The sequence below is a fragment of the Ailuropoda melanoleuca genome, chromosome 8, assembly GCF_002007445.2.
Source record: "Ailuropoda melanoleuca isolate Jingjing chromosome 8, ASM200744v2, whole genome shotgun sequence".
Taxonomy (NCBI): Eukaryota; Metazoa; Chordata; class Mammalia; order Carnivora; family Ursidae; genus Ailuropoda; species Ailuropoda melanoleuca.
Genome location: NC_048225.1, coordinates 92251991 through 92267078, shown reverse-complemented (window position 1 = coordinate 92267078; position 15088 = coordinate 92251991). Strand labels below are relative to the sequence as shown.

Genomic DNA, 15088 nt, shown 5'->3' with positions numbered 1-15088 from the left:
GGATTAACCCCCTCCCCCCCCCCAAGCTCCCAAAGAACCCCAGCCGGTGCTTCCTTCTCAGAGGGGGAGGCGTGCTTTGCCTTTGTGTAAAGAACCGTTTTGGTCTGGAGAGTTTTTCTTGCCCCTCTTCTAGATGGTACAGTGTGCACGCCAGACATTGGTGGCTCTAACTCAAGTCAGGGTGAAATGAGGACACACAGGACTGAGATATTGATCACTCCTCCAGCGGCGCGCACCGTGGGGCTCTTCCCCAGAGCGAATCTTCCCCAGTCTCTCTCCAGCTGGGCAGGCATTTCACAGTCCTCCTGGGGGCTGGGGGCAGGGAGTCAGGCAGCGGTAGTTTTTGTTTTCCTTGGATAAGATTTCATTCACGAGGGGTGGACTGACTTCTCTGTCAAGATTCTTTTCACTTTTAGAGTTTCAGCGGCACAGGGAGGCAGAGAATGCGAGGCTCACACTTCTGTGAACAGCTGACAGCATTTTCTACCCAGGGGTGACTTGGAGATTCAAAACCAAGACTTATTGAATGAAACAAGACCAATGAAAGGAACGCGGAGACACGATGATAATAAAAATAAACGACTAGGGGTTGTGGACTCTCTGTCGTAATTATCTTTCTCTTGCATTGTTTTGTGGAGGCTGGTCTGGCTGTTTGTTTACCCTACGCCCTAAATTGAATTTCCCCGCCAGGACAGGACTAAACCACAAATCTGGCTTGGGTGTATTAAAATGTAAACTGGTTAAAGATTTCTGTAGGCATTTCACGGAGAGAGAAAAAAAAGGGGGGTCACATGCTCTCCCCCATCTCCTTGCTTCAATTTATGATGGTGCAATTTATTCCAGGGCAATAGATAAGTAGATACAATAGATGCGTAGAAAATCCCAGATAATTTTCATTTAAATGTACGAACGTTCTTCCTTCTGATCATGCAGCGTTCTAGAGGTTGTGCGAACACGCCCGCGGTTTACCTGNGGGTTGGGGCCGGGAGAGCCGTTACCTGGGCGAAAAGTAAAGCAAAAACAACTGCCCCACGCTTCCCGCGCGACGCAGCTGGAAAGCCGCTCAGGTGCAAGACTACATCCTCGAGGATCTTGTGTTGAACCCTGGGCTTCCAGAGCGGTTGGGGGCGGGTAGGGGGGCTTCCGAGGCCGCCCTCCGACTTGTCCCGGGTCCCAAGCTTGGCGAGGGGGTGTTCTGGATGAGGTTCGGGCTTGGGGGACAGCAACACGGGTGTGGGGGACCTGCAGCTCTGAGGGTCTCTGCCCCAGGCGGCTGGGCTATCAGAGGGGCTGGGGAAACGGACAGATATTCCCCAAGTGTGCAGGACTGTGTGTGTGTGTAAGCGGGGGTGGTGGGGGCGACCCCTTTATCACTGCCTACTCTAATAGGTTAGGGGTGGAGGTGCGGATGTGGGGCTGCCAGAGAGGCCCGGGCTCCAAGAACCTTCTAGTTCTTACCTCAAATTACCGAACGATGACCTTCGATCGCCTCTCCCAAGAGGCAGGTGGAAGCAGGGGTTTCTGCCCCTGACCGTGCCCCCGACACCCCACGGCGCGCGCGGGTCCCCCCAGTCCCTGGCAAGTTCGAAACTTCGCGAGCCACACTCCCGTCCACGTATATTCGTCCTTGGGCAGTTGAGAAGGTCCCTGGTTCAGCAACTCTCCAAGCCGAAACAGCTGGGGTCGAGGAATCGGAACCCGGAAATCGTTTTTAAGGTTCAAATGCAGTTCTGCTGAAGCCCCAGCTAGTATCTGGGGGCCATAGGACCCAACCTTTCCCGACAGCCGGGCTTGAGCGGCGAAAGGATTTCTGCTACGGGGCCTCATTTCGGCTGCGGTCAGTGAGCCCCCACACCCCTCCGTCCTGTCACAATCAATTCCGCTCTGGGCGCAGAAAAACATGTGAAAGGCGAAGATGGGTTTTCCCTAAATGTAGCCTAAGAGGGTGGCGACCCCCTTCCGCCTGGCTCGCGGGGATCAAAGCACCTCCTCTTTCCTCCTCGCCCTGGCCGCCCGGTTTCAGCCCCACACTTAGCGCCCAAGTTGCCTCTGATTTTACAGCTCCTCTGATTTTTCCACGTTGTGTTCATTTCACTGAGAAGCTGCCCGTCAATTTCAAACGCTTTGTGGTTGCTAAAAAATCCTAATCCGCACGGTTCAGGCACCTGCCCTGGCCTCGGAGACCCGCTCCCCGCCGGCCGGGAGACTGTTCCGCGTGTGCGCTCGTGCGGGGTGTGCTGGGGCTGCGGGCTAGGGCGCACCATGCCCGCCGAGCGCGGCCCTCCGCGGCTGCGTTAACAAGCGGACTTCTCGCAGATCAAGCCACGGAGGTCACCCCCGGCGGGTAACTGTGTGGGTTCATGCAGGGGTCCTTTGGGCACCTCTCCCACAGCGGGGTCTATCGCTTCTAACCCTACCCTGCCCCCCACTTGAGAAGGCGGCGTTTGGCGGGGGAAGGGGCTCCAGAAAATGACCACGCATTTTAGAGAAAGGTAGTGCCCGCTTCCCAGTCTCACCTAGTTGCGGCTGCGGCCAGGCCCCGCCCCTCCATCTCCCCCCATCCCCCAACCTAGCGGAGGGAGAGATGCCAGCGCAGTGGAGTCATGCCGCTGGCTTGGGCACCATTGGCTCATGCCTGGAACACGCAGCGGCGAGTACGCACATCTGGCTGCCCGCCCGGACGGCTCCGGTCCTGATATGGAGAGAGAGGGAGGGAGGGTGTGCGTCCGAGAGCGAGAGGCCGGGGAAGCGCGGCCGAGCCGGCTCCTCCCCGAACTTGCATCACCAGTCCCCCCCGCCCCTTCCCCCTTTGGCCCCTCCTCCATCCCTCCTCCCTGCCCAGCCTAGTTCGGCTGGTTCTCGGGGGAAGCTATTAATAGCATTACGTCAGCCTGGGACTCGTAACCCGGAGTAAACTGGCTCGCCGCCAGCCAGAGGGCTATAAAAGGGGTGATGCAACGCGTTCGGAGCCACAGTCGCACGCAGCGAGGCGCGCGGTGCCCAGCGCTCTCTCCGCGCCGCCGCCCGAACCCGAGCCTACCCGCCCGCCAGCCCGCGCGCCGGCCGTGCGTCCTCGGGGCTTGCCGGTCAGCCCCGCAGACAGCCCGACCCCGCCCTCTGGACCCTGGCCGCCTCGACTGGAGACCGGAGGTGAGCGCTGGAACCGAGTGAGTGAGCGCGGCGAGAGTGGCCCGCTTTCGTTCCCTTTGCGCCCCTCTAATAAGCAGTCCTGCGACCCCTGCGCCCGTCCCCGACCGCGCACCCAGCCTCCGGCTGCGAAAGAACTCTGGCCGAACTTCTGCCAGACAGGGCTGCTCCTCAGCGCTTCGGAAAGTTTCTCGCAGAGAACTTTCTCTTTTGACTTGGGGCGCGAAAGGTTCGCGGTGACGGAGAGGGCGGGCGCGGGCTCCGCAGCCCCGCTCCTCTCCGCCCTCGGCGCTTGCTTACCTCGCCCGCAGCGGGCGTGTGGGGAAGTGGGTGAGCGGGGGTGGCCGAGGCTCTGCGGCTCGCTGTCCCGCTCATCCTTCGCTTCGTGCCGGGCACCGCCATTCCCGCGCCCAGCCTTCCCGGGGCCCGCGGCGAGGCGGAGAGGCGGCGAGGCCGGGTGCCGGCGGAGCTGCTGCCCCAGGAACCGGACTGAATGAATGGGAAAGGGACGCGCGAGCCGGGGTCGCGGGCGCGGCCGCTGGGGGTCGCCCTGCGCTCCCTGGAGCGCTGGGCCGCGGGACCGCGCCTGAGCCTGGAGCGAAAGTTAGTTGGGGTAAGTTTAGAGGTGGCGAGCGCTCGTGTTGCTGTCCTGGGGCGGAAGGCGGAGAGGGCTCCCGGCACAGGCCGGTGTCCAACCCCTGGGAGCGAGACTTCTTGGCCCAAGGCTCTTACACGCTTTTCTCCCGTACCTGTGACTCTTCCGCTGTCGGGTCCGCGGGTTTCTCTGCCTTTCGTCCATGGAGACTCACCTTGGAGGAAGCAAGGGTGCGAAGTCAGTGCAGATAATTGAGGGAATGCCTCTGTGGTCTGGTGGCCAGGACCCTGAGAGCTTATCCTGCGCTTTGTGTCTTTGAGCCTCAGTATCCACCCTGGGAGAAGTGGGCTCACAGAGCCTGTGCTGGCTCCCTCTGCCTGTTTGGAAGCACTAAGTGCTGGTTGGACCCAATAACCATTAAGGTCCTCTCTGGCAGAAGTTTTTCAGATTCCAGGGTGATGTAACTGAAAGAAAGGGGGCCGGTGAGGAGACTTGAATGTCTTGAGGGCGGGGGGGGGGGGGGTTTGTGTCAAATGTCATTGCACGNGGTCATTGACCAGCTTCGGAGGCAGTGAAAGGGCATGTCTTCCCTTCCTAACGTTCTCCTTCTCTTCTCCCCCACATCCCATTCTCATTTCATCTACCTACTTTCTTTTCTCCTAACCATTTTTTTCCCCCTAACTTTATTACCGAGATCACATATGCATCCTTACAAATAAAGGTGTGGTAAACCCTTGATGGAGCCAGGGGGGAAAAATTAGTGGTAGAAAATTCGGGTGGTCTCCCCCATTGCACCTATTTCAATGTGGGTGACAGTCCCATCTGTTGGGGGGGCTCCCCATCTTTAAATGAAGGAAGAATTGTTATTACTGTCCTTCTTGTTTTGCATTTGGTGTAGAATAATTCTCCAACATATAGTCCCTTGCCTTGAGGATATCCTGGACCAAGACTGGGGTGGCAGAGGGTTTTGTGGTTGTTATCATCTGGATGATTTCAGAGTCAACGTGACAGGTAACACTCTAGGCTGACAGTGTGGATAAGATACAGCACCCAGAGCCTTCCTTTCCTTTCTGTCTTAACCCCACCCCTCTCTGTCTCCCTCTTGGCCCGTCCTCTCCATTGTGCTTTCTTCTCTACTCCCTCCCTGTCTCAGTCCTGTCAAAGCTTCCTCTGTAGTGGATACCAGGTTACTAAGACTGCTAACCCCTGGAGATACCCTGGCCATTGGCTCTCTTCTCCATTTGCCTTATTGGTTGGTCCTATCGGTTTTAGATCTCTGTTGGTGATGAAGCAAAATGAGCAATGGGTTTGTGGTCAACAGCTTGTTGAGGGCTTTGCCCCTCGCCAGCTTTATGGCCTTGGGCAAGTCACTACCTTGTTGGATCTCATGTTACTCAATTGCAAAATGAAGATCTGACCCACGTGTCTCTAATGTCAGGCGTTCTATCCCATTATAGAGAGCCCATGATTTCTTCCCTTTTCAGTTGGCTGGGCATGGGACAAGGTCAGTGGTTGCAAGTGTTACCCAGCCTAGGGAGGAGGAAGTACATAGCCAGGACACCAGAGAAACCAGAAATGGTTTCATGTGTGAGAACCGGTTATTTCTCAAGTACGTAAGAGCCGTGGAAACAAGCTTTTGCCAGCAAATAAGTAGTGGGGTAGAATTGACCCGGTGTGTTGGGAGCCCAGGGTCAACCAAAGTTCAAAAGAAACTGTGAATGACCTGAATTTCACTAGGGTTCCAGTCAATTCCTGATTGATGGGGCTACCTTGCATTGACAACAACATTTCGAGTCCCCCCTAAAATGGGGAAAGTGGAATCACAGTCATAATGGCTCTCTGGTGTGTGTATAAATCCACTTTTGTGACTCTTATATGATCTTCTTGACTACCCTGTGAGGGAATGGGGGCAGGCAATATTGGCCTCATTTTCTAGCTGAGGAGACTGAGGCCCAGAGAGTATGTATGGTAGTGATGGGCCTGTTCCTGAAACCCCAGCCTAACACCAGTGATTTTTAGATAGGCTGGGAGAAAGACCAAGATAGGAAGGTTGTGAAAGACCAGTATCGGCTTCCCATACTGTGAGATGTTTTACGAGCAGCACTTAGTGTAAAGAGATGAAAATTAAAAGTGAAAATTCAATGTAGTTGTAACTACTAGGAAATAAAATCTGGGAGTTGAATTTCCAGTTAAAGAAATACACGAGTAAAGTTTCACTTTCTTGAAGATGATGAAACTGCCAAAGATATGACATGGTTTCTGATTGGAGATAATGAAGCAAAAGCAAAATGCAGGTTTTTTGTAGCAAGTCTGGACAATTTTAAGATCAATGTAGAAAGCCAACTCAGAAAATCCCCAAACAGATTTTTTTGTTCTTCAATGAGGGGGAATGTTGGTGGGTCTCGACTTTCAGAAAAATTGTCTGAAGACTTAACTTCATTTTCCTCACAGGGACACAGCCTGAGTCTGGGCTGAATGAGACCTTAAGAGAATGAGTAAAGGAATAACTATGAAGTATCTCAAAAAGTTAAGCTTTAGTGGAATGCAGAGAAAGCTCAAATCACTACAGATGCAACTGCTTTCCTTTCTGAAAGTTTTTTTTTAGCATTTTTACAACCCGTTTCCATCCCCAAGTAAGCCCACCCAATGCTTTTCATGAAAACATTCCATGCCACTGACATTCTTGTTTCTTTCGTCGAAACGGAACCGCTGACTTTAAGAAGGGAAAACGCCAGTCCCAAACAGTAGACCCCAAGCCCCGAGGGCTCATTAATAAACTTAGCTGGGGGTTGAAGCAGAACTACACTCAACACTGGTGGAATTTAAACTACCCAAGTAGAGGAGAACCATCCAGTCGTCCAAACAAAGCCAGCCCGCTGGTAGCTGTGACTTCCATCCTTGAACTGCGTTTTTAATCAAGTTGGTTAAAGAAGGGGAAACACGAATGCATGGGAGAATTAATTGTAAGTTTTGGCCTTCAGAAAGCTGGTTCCTCAAGAGTTTATCACCTGCCAGGGAAGTATCCTCCCTTCATCCAAAGATGATACAATTAAATTGATAGAGGAACATTGATTGGTTCTGGCTCACAACACAGGTCTTTGGGAAGAGAATTACAGACGTTTCAAGGTTTCCTTGAATGTTGGCCTGGCATTCTTGCCTCCATCAGTGTATTTCAGATCTTAAGGGGGAGTCAGTTAAAAGGTCAGGGTGATCTATTCCGAAGTGTTTGAAATCACAGAGAGTGACCAGCCACCCTGCCACCGGGACCCCACAGAGTGTCTGTCCCAGAGCCAGCCCTGGGCGGGAGGGATCGCTGGGAAGCCTCCCAGTTGCTTTATATTTTCCAGGGCACGTTCATGTATTACTTTCTCAACTCTTTGCACAACTCTGGAAAAACTGGGTGATTGTCATTAGCCTTCTTTTACAGAGGAGAAAGCAGGCACTGGATGGTATGATGATGATACATGAGTAAGTGGGCCTCAAATCTTGATCATCTGACCCCAGTCTAAGAATTTTGTGAATAAAAGACCCACTTATGACTCTTGAAATGTAGGCAGCAGCCCCAGTATGCACGCTGACACAGAAAGATCATCAATTCGTTGCACACTGTTCATGTTTTCCGCCTGGCTCTCTGCTTAGTCTGCTTTCCACCGCTTCTGTTCCAGGACCCCTCACCTGGCCCCTGCCAGCCCTTACCCCGCAAGAAAGGTTTGCTCTGGGTTTTTTGTTTTTGCAATATAATAATATTTTATATTCTATAAGTTCAGGGCATGAGTTCTGGAGTTAAACTTAATCCAAGTCCGATGCTGCCTCTTACTAACTCTGTGTCTTTGGGCAAGGTGTTTAGCTAGTCTAAAGCTTAGTTACCTCATCTGTGAAAGGGGGCGAGGACCTAATTCACTGGGTTCTCGTGAGAGTTAAATGAGATGATGCACGTACGGTTTCTAGCATGAAGGAGGCACTTGTTAAATGTTAGTGACTTGCCAAAGGGTTTCCTGTCCACTGGACTGGGCGAGTGATGGCACGTGGCCAGATTGAGGAGTGTGCCCAGACCATCCCCACACTCCTCATACCTGGAGAACTGACCGTGAGGATGGGGGGGAACGGCCACTGCTGGAGGGAGTGTATGGCAGGCAGAGATTTATGGAGGGCTTTTCCAAATTGGAACCATGGAACTATTATGATTTCTACCCTTCACTTTCCTTTCATTGTCCCTTTGGGCTCCCTGGGCTGTAGAACGAGAGAGGTAGACGAGGCCTCAGAGACCGCTGGATCTGGCCCACTCTTTCCCCCTTTCATGTGCTCAGTGGGGCAGTCTGCGGGGGTCAGCAGGCCTTGCCAGCTCTGGGTAAGGAACGGTGAAGACACTCAGTCCCCATGCCACAGGAGCTCTCAGCCATGGGCCAGATGAAGACCGAGACTCAGAGCCTAGGTCCTACTGCTCCTTGGTGCTGGAGCCAGTCCCAGGTTCCCCTCAGTCCCCAGCCCCAGCCTTTCCAGACATCACAGGGCTGAACAACACCCCCAGGAAAGGTCCAAATCCTAGTTCCTTGCTTTTTTCTCTGAGGTCTTTTGCTTCAGCAGTCTTAAACTTAAGAAGGGGTTACTGGTCCCTTGTGACATGAATCCCCCGCTCCCCGCCACCAGCCCCAGCCCCTGCCAAACTGGGCTGAAGAAACACACCTGCTAGCTACAGTTACGTTCCTCATTCTCATTGACTTGGCTCCAACTTCCTGAGGGAGAAGCTTCAGAGATTTATTTGCTAAAGCCAACGGTCCCCGAGTCCTCACTTTTACTTCCATTCACTGATAGATACATTTGACTTGATTTCAGATACCTTCCAAGTTTCTTTTCAAAACAGAGACTGGAAATGGGGTTATATAAGAGTCTCACAGATTTTTTTTTTTTCTTTAAATGCTCTTCCTCTTTCGGGACTGTTTGAGGCTACATTTGCATATATGCACACTGGCCAAAACTAATAGCTTCTTGAACCCCGAATAGCCTGAAATGCCACCCTTTATAAATTTCAAGTAGGCATTTTATCCACATCACTGAGCTGTGTATTTTAAGAACCTGTTTTACTCAAGAGGAGGATGGCGTAAAACGAAAACAACACAGAAGCTCGAGGTGGGGTGTGGCTGTGGTGTTGGGGGCTGCAGATGTGGGGAGACTTGATCCCATGCCCCCAAATCCCTGAAGTAGTTTGGGTTTCGATATTTCTTTCAGCAAAATGATGCTTCAGCACCCAGCCCAGGTCTCTGCCTCGGAAGTCAGTGCGTCTGCCATCGTCCCCTGCCTGTCCCCTCCTGGGTCACTGGTGTTTGAGGATTTTGCTAACCTGACACCCTTTGTCAAGGAAGAGCTGAGGTTCGCCATCCAGAACAAGCACCTCTGTCACCGGATGTCCTCTGCGCTGGAGTCGGTCACTGTCAGCGGCAGACCCCTCGAGATGGCAATCACGAAAGCCGAGGTAGGTTCTCCTCGAGAGCCCCGTTCTTTCCACGCTTTGTCGTTGTACACCAACCGGGCCAGGCATGCTCCAGGCATGGGGCTGTGCAGCATGTGGTGATGGGGTCCATCACAACTAAGCCCCAGGCGGCCAGCCTGGGGAGCCAGGACCAGCTAGCCATGCTCACAGCCCTGGTAACAGCTCCTGCTCCCAGTTCACTTCTGTCTCCGACACTCACACTCTTCCCCATCAAGCAACCTTTGATAAGACACCTGGAGTAACAGACGCAGTGAGAAGTCTGAGAGCCGGTTGTTGGCCAGGCAGTGGTGGCTTGAGGACCTCAGAGTGGAGGTCTTGGCTTCTTTGTCGGCCTTCCCCTCATGGATAAAAGATGGGATTGTATCAAGCGGACTTAACTGCCATGATCACCGTCTTTGGTCAAGGGGTAGCAGAACTGGCCAAAAAAGAGCCGAGTTTAAAAGGAAGTTGGTTATGAGTCATTATGAGTCCATAAAAGGGTGTGGGGGTAATAACGAATCCTGCATGGGATTGATCTGAGGGTTAAACGAGATGGCATTTGCTAGGGGTCTAGCTGACCGTCAGCACTCAGTGACTGGCCGCGGGGACTACCATATGGTGCTGTGTCCATAAGGCACCATTAGAGGCATTGCCTGCACTCCATTAACCTCAAGAGGTCATCATTGCCTTGTCCAGTACTGGCCAGTGCAAGCTGGGCCATGGGACACACAAGGAATTTTTTTTAATTCTCTAAATACCTTGAGATAACAGGATGTAATGGGAAGTGGTAGGATCCCCATAGAAGAAAGAAGAACATTTTGCAAGGGTATTTGGAGGGCTCTTCAGAGGAAGAAACAGCTGTCCAGTGCAGAGGACATCCAGTGACAGAATGTTTCCTGCTCCGTGGAAATATTCCTTAGAGCCACCCAACTCATCCCCTGATTGTGTGTTTACTAAGTGACCTTCTGATCTTAGGACAGTTTAACGAGTAGGTTCTCCTATAAGGAAGAGAATGTACCAACTAATCTCGTTAAATATTCAGGTCCCCTTGGTTGTTATAATTCTCTTAAAATAAGATGCTGAGCCTGTGAAACCCATTGGCATCCTGTGTGTTTGGGCAGCGGGAGGTCTGCCAGGTCCCAGGTCCAGCCATCTCAGGGAAGGCAACAAGGTAGAATGATGCAGTGTATCCCAGAGAGGACATGGGACAAGGAGCCAAAGGCCTGGGTTTATACCCAGGCTTTGTAGCCTACTGGTCTGGTGCCCATGAGCTGGTGATTCCTGGGTCTCCGCGGATGCACTGCTGCTGGCGCCTCTGTGCCTCGTTTCCACATCAGTACAGTCAGGGCATTGAACTGAATGTTCTTGAAAGCTTTTTCCATCTCGGACAGTGTACAATTCTGAGACTTGCTCTACTTTCAAGTACTTCCTCATATGAGAAAACCCTGAATCCTCTCCCATGCATCCAAAAATATCTGTAGGTTGTATAAGAAGTACTCCAGTTGCTGAGGTCTTGATGCAGAATGGTGAGGTTAGTAATGGTAGTAACTAGGGCTTACATAGCACTGACTATAAGCTAAACACTGTGCAAAGCATTTTAATTTTATATATAGATATATATCTAACTTAATTTGACCCTCCTCCCAACACTATTAGATAGATAAGATTATTGATCCCATTTTACAAGTGAGGGAAACTGAGGCTCCGAAGAGTATGGTAAATTGCCCAAGGTCTCACAGCGAATAGGTGGTGAAGCTGGGATTCAGAACCAGTTTAGTTTAAACTCAAGTGTCTGCCTGTGTGGTCCTGGGACCCAGGATATAAAAGGTGGAACTGCATCTTGCCCTGCTTTCCCCTCCAACTTTGTTTCTCTAAGTTGGGAGGCCTTCCGTCTCAGTGCAAGCTAAGTCAGTGTCATCGAATCCAAAGGACTAGTAATAAGACAGATCAGAGGTGACTGTTGTGTCCCAGGATTTCTTTGGTTTGAGGTGTGGCTCCCAGGCCCTTTCCTGCTGCCTGGAGCAGTGACAACTGACACGACCAGGTCTGACGTCAGCAGCCTAGACCATCACCCACTCAAGCCCACCATGAATGTTTTGTCCCAGCTGGCCTCGGGTCTCTCAGCGAAGCCCAGCGGTATACTTTGTGGGTTCCCCATCAGTCCTGAGACAAAGTCAGGATCAGAGCCAGCTTCCAGAGAGGACCAGATCCTAAAGCAGGACAGAGTTTTGTTACCTGAGGACCCCCACGGCTAACTCAGGGTGGGGTGCAGAGGATGAGGGCCGTCTTTGTTTGCCAGATGAATCACTGGTTGGGTCGGGTGCACCACCCAGGGGTGGCCCCAAGCCATGGGCTGATGATGTCACTTTGTTTGGGGAATGCTCTTGGGTTCCTCTTTTCCAGGAGCTCCACGGGCTTCTCTTGAATTCATGAGGGAGGTGTTTTCATACTCTGAATGAAGATAGAGGTGAATGGGGGTGCCTTGGGATCTCAAATCGAAGAAGAGGCAGGAGGGGAAGGGTGGCTAGGGGATGTTCCTGAGGTCATTCCTGGATCCAGGGGAAACGACGTAGCTACGAAACAGAATCTGTTTCCTGCTCTAAGTGATTATGGTCGTTACTGATAGTTATCAGTTGGAATATCCAACTCATCTCAGAATCCAAGTGCATTTCTAAAATAAGCTGCATTTGAACTTACTAGTATTGCCAGTGTAATTTTAACTAGCAGTTCTCCGATTTGCATTCTCCCTTCATGTGTATGTGTGGAGAGGTTTCATGCAGGAGGCTTGGACTCAGACTTCCTCAGCCCTCTTCGCATGGGGGCTGTCCTGGTTTGCTGTTTTTGCTGCAGTGAAAGGCAGTGTATTTAAGGTGGGTTGCACTTTTTGTCTCCCATGAAGCATGTGGTCTCTTGAATTTTATAGGTAGCCCCTGAAGAAGATGAAAGGAAAAAGAGGCGGCGGGAAAGAAATAAGATCGCCGCTGCCAAGTGCCGCAACAAGAAGAAGGAGAAGACAGAGTGCCTGCAGAAAGTGAGTCCTCCCTGGGGCGCCTGGGTGGTGTGGTGGTGAAGTGTCCCGCTCCTGGTTTTAGCTCAGGCTTGTGAGGTCGAGCCCCATGGCGGGCTCTGTGCTGAGTGGGGGAGGGGGGGGTCTGCTTGAGCATTCTCGCCCTCTGCCCCTCCCTCCACTCACTCTCTGTCTCTCTACAGTAAATAAGTAAATCTTAAAAAAGAAAGAAAGGAAGAGAGAAAGTGAGTCTCTCCTGCCTCGCCCCCTCCTTTTGCTCATGCCTGCCCCCCCGCCAACCTCATGTTGCCATCACAAGGGTAGTCAAAAAGCCCCCTGCCCAGAAGTCTTTTCCCAAGAAGGACGTGTAGCTGGTAGCAGAAAGGCCAGTTGCTGAAGGAGGAGAGAACAAAGCTGTTAGCACATAGGAGGGGACTCTGGATGTAGAAGAAACAGGTGTGTGAATTAAAAACCACAGATTGTCTGCTGCCCAGATTCCCAGCAGTCTTGCCCGTCCATACACGTCCGGCAGCTTCCAGACTGCGGGATATGTCAGCCCAGTTAAAGAAGCTTCACTCACCCATTTTACCGAGAGAAGGAAGCTGCCAGCTCTCAGTTGGCTCAGTATGAAAAGCCTTTAATTAATCTCTTCAAACAAGTTACTTCCTTAATCTGCAAGCAGTGGTTACACTCTTTTTTTTTTTTTTTTGCGTTCTTGTGTGTTCTTAACTCTGCCGCCCTTCTCCTCGGCTCATCCCTTAGTCTGAGCTCCCGGCTGTGTTCCACCAGCTCCCCTTCTGAAGGGAGAAGCGCAGGTGGGAAGAGCATCTCTGGGCAGGTGGAACGGGCCATGGCGCCGTCCTTCCCATGGCTGTGTCCCCTCCCCCAAGTGTGGACAGGCCAGGGCAGAGTCTCCGCCCGGGGTCTACGGGTCCCCAAGGATTCTGTTGATTGCTTCAGGGAGGCAATGAAAATTGAGACATTTTGTGTGTTGCCATGTACATTTTCTCTGGGGAGACGAACTTCTCCCTGAAGTCAGTGATTCATGAAAGACTAAGCAACGTGAGTCTGCGTTTCTTCCCAGCCCTCAAGGCCCTCGTGGGTCCAGGAGGGCTGCACGTGGGCTGTTGGACCCACGCAAAGGAGCTCTCCGCGCCATTGGTTCTGCTGCAGCTTTATTGCCGTGAGAGTCATAACCCACCCTCAACTTTGAGTGGAAACTCAAGGGCATCTCTGAAGAAGCCTCCAAGTTCAAAGGCTTCTCCAGGGTCTGGATTCTCCCAGACCTAATGCCACTGTCCCAGCTTTGTGGGGACACCGTCCCAGGGAGCCCGTGGCACTCCCTCTCTGCAGGCCTGATGAACCCTGACAACGCAAGGCCAGCCTATCTGCACTGGAACCTTGGCTCCATTCCTAATAATTCTGTTGCTTGTCCCCCAGGAGTCGGAAAAGCTGGAGAGCGTGAACGCCGAACTGAAGGCCCAAATCGAGGAGCTCAAGAACGAGAAGCAACATTTGATATACATGCTCAACCTTCACCGGCCCACGTGTATTGTCCGGGCTCAGAATGGGCGGACTCCGGAAGATGAGAGAAACCTTTTTATCCAACAGATAAAAGAAGGAACATTGCAGAGCTAAGCAGTTGTGGTGTGGGGGCAACGGGGGAGTCCTCATCGAAACCTTCGACATCCCAAACCCTGAAGCCACTGGAGATCTGACTCCCTGTGCACCTCTGGCGTCGCAGCCGTGAAGAACCGTCAAGGCGGAAGAGCCCTTGGTGACTCAGCTGGGCCTTTCCTCTCTGCACCAGAGCGGACTGTGGACCAGGACAAGGGCATCTTTTTGTCTCAACTCCAGGTTTTAGGCCTTCACGTACTGGCTAGTCTTGGGTGCTGCAGTTGGCCCCTGGTCAGGGTCCTGCCCATCTTCTGCCTGGATTCTACAGAAACCAGGACTCTCACCATTAGGACTCATGCTGAAGAAGTGTCTGTACCTTGGGTGGATGGAGTGGGGCCACGGCCACTCACAGGAGAGACAGAGTGAGAACGGCATTTAGCAACGTTGTACAATGGCCAGGGTTGTGCTTTCTAGCAAACGTGCTATTACGTACCGGAATTACTATGTGCAAGGCACCTGTGTCAAAGCTAGGCATTGTGCTCTCCTGAGGTTTGTTTTGCACGACACTGGTGTGATTTTCCTCAGATCTGTTTCTGAGAGTGTGGGGGGCGATCACCATATGCAGTGTCTTCCAGAATGTTGAAGTGGCCAGAAGAGCTTGTCCGCCCCGGGAGAACAGAATTCTGCTGGCAAGCAGGCAGTTTTGTGTCAACAGAGAAAGCCACCTTTCCCTTGGCACCCAGGCATTAACGCAAAACTCATGGGCACGACCACAGGTGCTCTGTCACAAACTCAGTTACAATGTCACAGAAAGAAAGCAGGAAGTCCAACTTCCAGAGGGCTAGGACTCTCCCCTCAGTGACTTAGGTCAGGAGTTATTTCTAGGCCAGAAGAGCCAACAAATATTCCATTTTCCTTTTCCCGCAGTTGAAAACCACATTCAGTGGAGACAAGTTTGAAGCCAGCTGATGCCTAGGCTTTAGCATTATTGGATGTTAGTGGCATTGTTTGTCATGCAGATGTTTGTAGAAATCTGGCCCAGAGCATTGATAGCTGTGAGAGGTCATTCACACTGGCCACAGGACTCTGGCTACTGTCTGTTTAAATTCTGATGTTTCTGTGAAATCCTCAGAGTGTTTAATCCTACTCAATAGTATCATTACAATTTTCTGTAAGAGAAAATATTACTTATTTATCCTAGTATTCCTAACCTGTCGATATAATAAATATTGGAGCCAAGACATGGTAACCTTAA

The 15088-nt window shown here is 51.9% G+C and overlaps 1 protein-coding gene across 3 annotated transcripts; it reads left to right on the top strand.

Annotated features, from left to right (window-relative positions):
* The first annotated feature begins 2952 nt into the window (after positions 1 to 2952).
* On the top strand, positions 2953 to 15088 carry ATF3 (activating transcription factor 3). Of its 3 annotated transcripts, none has more exons than XM_011222270.3 (4): positions 2953 to 3167; positions 8969 to 9212; positions 12133 to 12240; positions 13657 to 15088. In XM_011222270.3, the coding sequence occupies exons 1-4, from the start codon at positions 2953 to 2955 to the stop codon at positions 13852 to 13854; spliced, it is 765 nt and encodes a 254-aa protein (XP_011220572.2). In that variant the 3' UTR covers positions 13855 to 15088. The 3 variants fall into 3 exon arrangements, with proteins under 3 accessions (XP_011220572.2, XP_002917229.1, XP_019652993.1); XM_002917183.4 differs by having other exon boundaries at positions 3018 to 3150; XM_019797434.2 differs by lacking the exon at positions 2953 to 3167 and adding an exon at positions 3174 to 3760.